Source organism: Conger conger, chromosome 14, assembly GCF_963514075.1.
Source record: "Conger conger chromosome 14, fConCon1.1, whole genome shotgun sequence".
In the NCBI taxonomy this organism is placed as follows: domain Eukaryota; kingdom Metazoa; phylum Chordata; class Actinopteri; order Anguilliformes; family Congridae; genus Conger; species Conger conger.
In genome coordinates this window covers 20,703,931-20,713,930 of record NC_083773.1, presented here as the reverse complement: position 1 = coordinate 20,713,930, position 10,000 = coordinate 20,703,931, and the positions used below count along the sequence as shown (strand labels likewise).

General features: G+C 50.0%; 1 protein-coding gene across 2 annotated transcripts in view; it reads right to left on the bottom strand.

Moving 5' to 3' along the window:
* LOC133109880 (calmodulin-binding transcription activator 1-like) overlaps positions 1–10,000 on the bottom strand; it is a 420,257-nt gene that overhangs the window by 222,893 nt on the left and 187,364 nt on the right. For both annotated transcript variants that reach the window (XM_061219606.1, XM_061219605.1), the window contains exon 4: positions 3,198–3,265. In XM_061219606.1, the coding sequence (XP_061075590.1) occupies positions 3,198–3,265 (68 nt within the window). The remainder of the gene's footprint in view (positions 1–3,197; positions 3,266–10,000) is intronic.

Here is a 10,000-nt window from a genome sequence, read left to right as displayed (position 1 = left end):
TGTTAGTCTCAGTGCAGGGTGTGTGTTAGTCTCAGTGCAGGGTGTGTGTTAGTCTCAGGGTGTGTGTGTTAGTCTCAGCACAGGGTGTGTGTTAGTCTCAGGGTGTGTGTTATTCCCAGCGCAGGGTGTGTGTTAGTCTCAGCGCAGGGTGTGTGTTAGTCTCAGGGTGTGTGTTATTCCCAGCGCAGGGTGTGTGTTAGTCTCAGGGTGTGTGTTATTCCCAGCGCAGGGTGTGTGTTAGTCTCAGCGCAGGGTGTGTGTTAGTCTCAGGGTGTGTGTTATTCCCAGCGCAGGGTGTGTGTTATTCCCAGCGCAGGGTGTGTGTTAGTCTCAGCGCAGGGTGTGTGTTAGTCTCAGGGTGTGTGTTATTCCCAGCGCAGGGTGTGTGTTAGTCTCAGCGCAGGGTGTGTGTTAGTCTCAGTGCAGGGTGTGTGTTAGTCTCAGTGCAGGGTGTGTGTTAGTCTCAGTGCAGGGTGTGTGTTAGTCTCAGGGTGTGTGTTAGTCTCAGCGCAGGGTGTGTGTTAGTCTCAAGGTGTGTGTTATTCCCAGCGCAGGGTGTGTGTTAGTCTCAGGGTGTGTGTTAGTCTCAGTGCAGGGTGTGTGTTAGTCTCAGGGTGTGTGTTATTCCCAGCGCAGAGTGTGTGTTAGTCTCAGTGCAGGGTGTGTGTTAGTCTCAGTGCAGGGTGTGTGTTAGTCTCAGTGCAGGGTGTGTGTTAGTCTCAGGGTGTGTGTTAGTCTCAGCGCAGGGTGTGTGTTAGTCTCAGTGCAGGGTGTGTGTTAGTCTCAGGGTGTGTGTTAGTCTCAGCGCAGGGTGTGTGTTAGTCTCAGGGTGTGTGTTATTCCCAGCGCAGGGTGTGTGTTAGTCTCAGGGTGTGTGTTATTCCCAACGCAGGGTGTGTGTTAGTTTCAGTGCAGGGTGTGTGTTAGTCTCAGTGCAGGGTATGTGTTAGTCTCAGTGCAGGGTGTGTGTTAGTCTCAGGGTGTGTGTTAGTCTCAGTGCAGGGTGTGTGTTAGTCTCAGGGTGTGTGTGTTAGTCTCAGTGCAGGGTGTGTGTTAGTCTCAGTGCAGGGTGTGTGTTAGTCTCAGTGCAGGGTGTGTGTTAGTCTCAGGGTGTGTGTTAGTCTCAGTGCAGGGTGTGTGTTAGTCTCAGCACAGGAGCTTTCTCCGGCTCCAGAAACAGATCGTCCAAAACGCAACCTCTCACAGATTAACGTTCAGCATCGATAGCCCTCAGCTAGGAACTGAGAAGCCATTACTGCGGACGTGCTGGTTCTCGTTCCGGGTGATAACGGAGGACTGTAATTTGGTCCAGAGAATCTCTCCCTCTCTCTTTCTCTCTCTCTCGCTATAAGGCACAGAAAATGTATTCAGCGATTGGCACTCCCTCTGCGCCTCGCTGTTATCAATTTCTTTCACGGGCAAAAGGGCACGCGGAGCCTCCTCTGTCTGTGCTGTGTCCCAGGGCCAAGCGCACATTTGCACATGAATGAGGCCGCTTAATTACAGCCGGGCAGTCCCACACTGGAAAAAGCAGGGGGATGAAGGAGATCAGCTATATTAAACTTTGACAAAACGGAATGGACACGGTCGGATCTCTCCTCTGCCATTGTTTTATCAGCACGGCCATTCACTCGGCTGTAGGAGGGGAAGATGGGGCACGGAGCAGCCTGCTGTATTCATAGGCACACAGACACACTTATACACTCACGCACACACTCTCTCCCTCTCTCTCTCTCTCACACACACACACACGCTCTCTCCCTCTCTCTCACCCTCTCTCTCACACACACACACATATTCACTCTCTCACACACACACACACACATAAACGCACTCTCTCTCTCTCTCTCTCTCTCAAACACACACACACACACACACACACACATCAACTGCACGGGCACTTTAAGCATTCAGAAATTCAGTTAGGAACTGACCTCTCTTCCAGCCGTATTTCAGAGGTCTAAAACTGTATTATGAATAAAAGGGAGTGAGACTGTTCCCCACTGTGGAGGGGAGTGGGGCCAGCCCTAGAAGGCCGTCTGACCCTGGTCCACTCAGGCCATCTGGGTTACACAAGAGTGTCTCGCTCAGCTAACAAGCTGGGCCAAACTGCATATTGGGGTCAGCCCATTAAAACAAATAAGCCTTGGGAACAAGAGGCTGACCTATCGTGCATTAGGGGTCGGAGCACGTACCACATCGAGCTACCTGAGGCAGGGCGACCAACATACCACCCCTGCCCCCTGCACCTCCTGAAACATCACGTCCTCTCCTGTGTCAGACTCAGCGACCTCGCTCCTGTCTGACTCCCTATGAACCAAATGTCCTCAAATTCCTGAGTCCCTATAAACCAAATGTCCCCACACTCCTGTGTGTATCCCTATGAACCAAATGTCCCCACGCTCCTGTGTGTATCCCTATGAACCAAATGTCCCCACACTCCTGTGTGTGTCCCTATAAACCACATGTCCCCACACTCCTGTGTGTGTCCCTATAAACCAAATGTCCCCACTCTCCTGTGTGTGTCCCTATAAACCAAATGTCCCCACTCTCCTGTGTGTGTCCCGGTAAACCAAATGTCCCCAAACTGCAGGTCATAGTTACAGTTTTGGTTGTGGTGCAGCTGGTGTCGGTGAATGAAAAAGAAACACTTCAAACCCCAACATCTACACAGGGGCACATTGCTCTGTTTCTCTTTTGGGCTTTTTTTCCGTTCCCTTTTGCTTCACAACAAACCCTCGCCTGGCACACTGAGCACACCCCAATCCTCTCCACAATGTCTGCGGGGCTCAGCTCTCCTTCCAGGCCAAAGCAGTCGAGCCCAGAGCGGCTCCTACCTTTTATTGACCGACTGACTGACACGAAAGACATTAACACCACATCAATGGTGCGAATGAAGAAAGAGCATGTTGTGTTAATAGGCCCGGCTTGCAATTTGGACTTTAGAAAAAGGGGCATTAGCGCCCCATTATCTGCCGGCACAAAGTGAGGGAGAGGACGCCGGGACGTTTGAACCGCCGCTCCGAGCCGGCAGGAGCAGAGGCCTGATTCCTGATGGGAGAGAGGGATTCCGAAGCCTTTCATCTCCGAGCCCGGAATAAAACCTCCGACCCACTTCGGAGGGTTCACGGCGATGGAAGATCAAGCCCACGAGGATGAGGGGGAATCTTTTTTTTTCCAGCAGAATAATTACTCACCGTGTTTTAGGCGATGTCGTTAGCCATTCCTCGTGCTTTTCGAACGTTATCAAGTACGCCGCGATTTCCTGCGGAGAGAACAAACGGAGAAAGAGAGCATTAGGTTTCATGAGGCAGAAATCGCCCATTTTCTTTCTCACAGAGTTTTACCGAACACCAGGGCATGACCCGAACAGCACAGAACGTTCCGGAGCATTTAAGAAGACACAGAAAACTTGTAGGAGCCTTCAGTGCTACAGGATGGTTTACACGGCAGAAAGGCCGGACTTAGCATAAGGGCAGTCCGTCTTTAAACTTCTGGGGTCCAAGACCTCTGATCAAATTACTGATGAGTGCTTCAAGGCGCCGGCACCAAATCCACGGTCCATATCGAGCTGCTTCTACCGCTGCAATTTGTGGGATGTGTCTTTTCTATCATTAGTCAGCGTGAAAATGTTTTAAAATATATCTTAATGTTTGCCCCTGACATCACAGGCCAGTCAAATTGGAGTAAAAAAAAAAAAATATAAAAAAATTCATATTTCATAACGGTTTTGTCAGTGGATCAGAGTGTTTAAGCCTTTGAAGCGCTCCCAGCAGAACAGCCAAAATAGGAATAATGATTCATACCGCCTCTACTTGAATCAGTAATTCCCCTCAACAGCACCTGATGCTGATGTATTACATCATCAAGCGCATTTGGAGTCGTTAGTGCAGTATGTTTGAAATTCTGAGAACACCTAAATGATCCATGTTCACCGCAGAACACACGTTCAATTTCTCCTGCCAAGTCTGGCCATCATGCCACAGTTTAGACCGGGGTGTCTTATCCGAAAATGGTCTGTGTGGGTGCTGACCATTGCTTTAGCCCTGCACTAAGACACCCGGGGCACATTAAATCAGAAAACGGTCTGCTACATTTTGTTATGATTTCAGTGTCGAACGATATGTTTCCTCCCAACGGTGTGCAACGTTTTGCAACAGGCATTGAGGTGTGTTTGCTCCCATTTGTTGGGTCAGGGCTGTGGCTTAAATTAATAATGACGTAGGCCTTTGCTTTAAAGCCCATAGGAGCAAACCGTACCACGTCAGTGAGACCACCACTTTCTGCTACCTTGTCAGGGCTGAACTTGGCCCTGCGTCTACTTATAATGCTTGATTGAAGATATGGTTAGATAATTAATAATAATTGAATCAAAATAAAAACCTGCCATTTTACAATAAGACCGGACACTGCTGGTCCAGACCCCTGAGGATTCCAGTACTGTATAAATCCAAAAGAGCCGAACAGAACAAACTCAGGGTACTGTAACTGACAAACCAAGCACTCTTCCCATTGACACCCAACCAGTAGGAACAGAAGCACTTCAGATTGAGCCAAACAAACAACTGACAACCCTGAGAGAGCCTTGTGCCACCACTGAGAGAGAGAGAGAGAGAGAGAGAGAGAGGGAGGGGGAGAGAGAGGGAAGGTGAGAGGGAGAGAGAGAGGGTGAGAGGGGGAGAGAGAGGGAAGGTGAGAGGGAGAGAGAGAGGGTGAGAGAGAGAGGGACAGGGAGAGAGAGAGAGAGAGGAACCTGTGGGGAGGTCCCCAGAGATCTCCACGGAACCTGTCTGTCAATCAGAGGGAGACAGCCAATCACAGGCCCTCACCTGACAGCGGCATCAGAGCAGAACTCCTAGAGTTGTATCTACACGCGGCGCGCGCCTCGCTCTCGGCGCGTCGCGAGCAAATATGACATTTATCGGTTAATATTTAAACAGAGCGGCGAATAACACAGAGTAAGCTGTAAAAAAAAAGGAGGGAGGGTTGGTCTCGCCGCGCGTGGCTCAGAGAAACTCTTCCCTTGTCACAACAGAGCCCGTCCCAGCGCTAACGTGCGCCGCAGCGCGGTCGACCCAACCCCTTCAGAGAGATGTCACACGCACCGCCGTCAGCTGCTGCACGGACTCATCACCGCTTAAAAATCTCCTTAATTCCGTCTGACAGCGATCATTCCCTCTGAAAACACACCAGCGTTTGTTTTTATTTCCCAAGGGTACGGGGCAAACCGAGTTTGACTGTTTTAATAAATCATTCATTACACCTTTAGAATAGCTTCTATATAAAGTTTTAAAGATATTCTTTTATTTGTATGTCTGAATATAGCGAGCGTGTATTCAAGTGTGATTTATTCAGAAAATGTTGTATTGAATATGCTTTTATTGTTTTTTAAATGTTTTCAAATTGTTGTTAGGGGCTGTATTCTGTAGCATACCATAGGACATTTAAGATTTGTGACAGTTGTAACATCTAAAGGAGTTCATCTTTCACTCAAAACATCTGAATAAATACAGTAAATTCATCTGGTTCTAGTAAGCCAGTGATGAACAAATGAGCAGCTTGTACTACCGAGTCCAGCCACTAGGGGAAGGCTTGCCTGTGCTAGAGTGCTGAGCCTGCACGCTCTATGCAGGAGGGATGGTAAGTATGTGAGCACCATGGCTCAATCCACACCTCCCTCTAACAGCAAATACTGCTCAATGCCATTCAGTTCTATTCAGGCGAAACTGACACGGATATGACATCATCATTCAACATGTTTGAGTAACCAGAATCAGAAACCATGCTGAATTAGTGAATATAACTGTAAATCAAAAGAAAAAAGAGCTACAGATACTAATAACAGAAATGGATATTTAATAGTAATGTAAGTTGAATAAAGGGTTTGTCAGTTAGCGGGTTATCTGGGTGATGATCGCTCAGAGGCGGGCTGGGAGTGATGATCCCGCGTCTGTGTGAGAGGTGCCAGGGGAGTTGGCGAAGGACTGGCGGGAGGAAGCTCATGACTGGAACCCTCACCTCCAGGTGCCAACTGAGATAATGCTCCATTGATTCCCCCTCACACCACACATAGCGTCCGGAGGTGGGCTTTCCACACGGACACCAAGATCGAGTTCAGCTGGAGGAAGGCTAATAGGGCTCTCATCTGACGCACAGTGTGTGTGTGTGCGTGTGTGTGTGCGTGTGTGTGTGTGCGTGTGTGTGTGTGAGTGTGTGAGTGTGTGTGTGTGTGCGTGTGTGTATGTGTGCGTGTTTGTGTGTGTGTGAGTGTGTGTGTGTGTGCGTGTGTGTGTGTGTGTGTGTGTGTGTGTGTGTGTATGTGTGTGTGTGAGTGTGTGTGAGAGTATGTGTGTGAATGTGCATGTGTAAGTGTGAGCAATATAACAGTCCATGCTTCCTGAGCATTGTGGGTAATGTACTCAAAATGCCAAGCCTCTACTAATTTCAAAACACTATGACAACAGTATGACAACTTTATATACGTAGAGAAGGGGAGAACATCAGTATAGCTCTTAGGAATACAAAAATGTAGTGTCAAATGATATATTTCAAATATATTAGTATCAAAGTTCTGTGACAATAATATATTAAATATTATAATTAGAAATATTACAAGTTAAGAAAATCAAATATCAGTAATAAATAACAGTAAAAAAAAGAGAGAAAAAGAGGGAGAAAGAGGATAAGAGATAAAATAACAAATATTATTATGCATATTATGTTATTATTTTTACTGTTATGATTATGATGATGATGATTATGCTGACGATCATTCTTATTATTTGTTGGTATTTATTGGTCATGTGTCTGTGGTGACGCTGATGTAGGTTTGTCAGGCCGATAAATCAAACTGAAACGGAGACAGAAAGCTGAACGGTGAGTGGAGCGAGACCAGAGAGACAAACAAGTAGTGAAATCCTCCAGCCACCTGAAGGTCAATGAAATATTTATGTAGCTAAAATAAGACACACTGTGGTGAGCCCCAAGATCTAGCGGAGGATCTTTCTCTCTTTTTCTGCAGAGGCCAGGAAAAAGGAGCCCCTGTAGATGGAGGCTGAGGTGATTACTGCAGGTACAGTCGAGCTGCCGCTCCTGGGGGCATTCCATTGGGCGGGAGGGGGGCCTTGGAGCTTTTGATTGGTCAGGCCTCTGAGCATTTGATTGGGGAGGGCGGGGCTATCGTGATGACAACCCGGGGTGGCCCCCTTCTCTTCCCCCGAGTCGGAACCCATCCTTGCTCTTCTCAATCATATTAAGTCGGCATCTGGACCTCGCAGGAGAGATATTAAACAAGGGCCCTGGTTCCGCTCGTAAAAGAGACGCAACGTCCCCCTCACTCCCCCCCCCCCCCCCCCCTCACCCCCGCCTCTCCGGTGCACCCCACCCAAAACAGATGTCGAGCAGCGTAACAAAGCCCTGATCAACCATAAAGGTACAATAACCTTGTGAAGGGAAAACAAATAAAAACAGGCCCACGGCCATAAAACAGCTGCAGGAGACTTAATCACGAGTCATGACTCAGAGTTCTGTTCCGCTCCCCCATCCGAACGGACCTCAGTGGCGGGGAGCCAGGCCCGAGCGGTTCGGTGACACAGGCGGCGACTCCGTCAGCTGTCTGCCGTGACCTATGACCCTGTGTTGGCGTCATAACAACGCCTGTTTACCAGACGCTCTTATCGGGTACACGGGGGGGCATACACAGCTGACCTATTTACACATCAGACATTTATGAAGCGGGATGTTTGCAGAAGTGCAGCGGGTTAGGCAATCTGCCCAAGGGTGAAGCAGCATCACCAGCATCACACACACACACATACACACACACACACACACACACACACACACACACACACATGCACAGTACACAGATATACAGCCAGAAAGACACACACACATACACACACCATGACTATTATAAACCCACAACCTTCTGTTCCTCTCAGTGACCTATCAGTCCATCTATCTACAGTAAGCTCTTGAGTAGTGTTTTTCCATCTCTAGTGACGGAGGACAGGGCCGCTGGGGGGGGGGGGGGGGGCAACCGGTACACTGCCCCAGGCCCTGGATGAAGGGAGAAGGGGCAATCGGTACACTGCCCCAGGCCCTGGATGAAGGGAGAGGGGGCAATCGGTACACTGCCCCAGGCCCTGGATGAAGGGAGAGGGGGCAATCGGTACACTGCCCCAGGCCCTGGATGAAGGGAGGGGGGGCAATCGGTACACTGCCCCAGGCCCTGGATGAAGGGAGAGGGGGCCAGTGGTGTGTCAATATTATTGTCCTGGGCCAAAGAACAATATAATAATATGATTTTGTCCCAGGCCAGGGGGCCGAGGGGAGCCACAGAAGGCTCTCTCCTCCTGCATGGTGCTCCACACCAGTCACCCAGCACTGATTTACATCCACACACTACAAATCCACACACTACAAATCCACCCCAATCCAGACCCAGCCTCTTTCCATAAACGCAGACGTGAGAACAAATGATGAGCTCTCTGAAACAAACCAAAAAAGACAAGAAACAGTCCACCGGGAAAGAAAGACGGAAAAGAGAGATGAGAGAAAGGAGAGAGAAAAGGCGAAAGTGGGAAGAGATACAGAGGGGCTTTGTAGAAATGTTTTCAGAGGCAGAGGCAGCTCCCCCATCGGTTGTTTCTCCCTCTCTCTCCGTCTGTGACACGCTGCGGCCGTAGAGACTGCATGACAGAGTCGTTTGGTATTGAAATGAAGATGAATGCACGGAAGAGAGTGCTTTCCCCCTCCTCCCCCAGCCCCCTCAACCCCAGCCTCAACCCCAGCTCCCTCAACCCCAGCTCCCTCAATCCCAGCCTCCTCAACCCCAGCCCCCTCAACCCCAGCTCCCTCAACCCCAGCCCCAGCCTCAACCCCAGCTCCCTCAACCCCAGCTCCCTCAATCCCAGCTCCCTCAACCCCAGCTCCCTCAACCCCAGCCCCCTCAACCCCAGCTCCCTCAATCCCAGCTCCCTCAACCCCAGCTCCCTCAACCCCAGCCCCCTCAACCCCAGCCCCCTCAACCCCAGCTCCGTCAACCCCAGCCCCAGCCTCAACCCCAGCTCCCTCAACCCCAGCCCCAGCCTCAACCCCAGCCCCAGCCTCAACCCCAGCTCCCTCAATCCCAGCTCCCTCAACCCCAGCTCCCTCAACCCCAGCCCCCTCAACCCCAGCTCCCACAACCCCAGCCCCCTCAATCCCAGCCCCCTCAACCCCAACCCCCTCAACCCCAGCCCCCTCAACCCCAACCCCCTCAACCCCAGCCCCCTCAACCCCAGCCCCCTCAACCCCAGCCTCAACCCCAACCCCCTCAACCCCAGCCCCAGCCCCACACTCTTGACTCATGGGCAGCCTGCTTCAAGCCTCAAGCATGTTTATTTTCCAACTAGCCTGGAGGGTGGCGCTGTTTCTGCAGGGGCAGCACAGACATTTGTTTCTTCAGTGGTGCTCCGTATTTGAGTGTGACTATGTGTCATACGGTGTATATTCAGGCGGAGGCCTCCATTTTGAGTGTGACTATGTGTCATACGGTGTATATTCAGGCGAAGGCCTCCATTTTGAGTGTGACTATGTGTCATACGGTGTATATTCAGGCGGAGGCCTCCATTTTGAGTGTGACTATGTGTCATACGGTGTATATTCAGGTGAAGGCCTCCATTTTGAGTGTGACTATGTGTCATACGGTGTATATTCAGGCGGAGGCCTCCATTTTGAGTGTGACTATGTGTCATACGGTGTATATTCAGGTGAAGGCCTCCATTTTGAGTGTGACTATGTGTCATACGGTGTATATTCAGGCGAAGGCCTCCATTTCAGTGTGGCAATGTGTCTTATGGTGAATATTTAGGTGGAGGCTCCATCTGAGTGTGCCTATGTGTCCATACAGTATATGTACAGGTGGAGGCCTCCAAACGCCTCGAGTTCATTCCACAAACTGCACATGAGCTTTGGCCTCAATTTCATGTAGAAACTCTGAGCTACTGGGTGACAC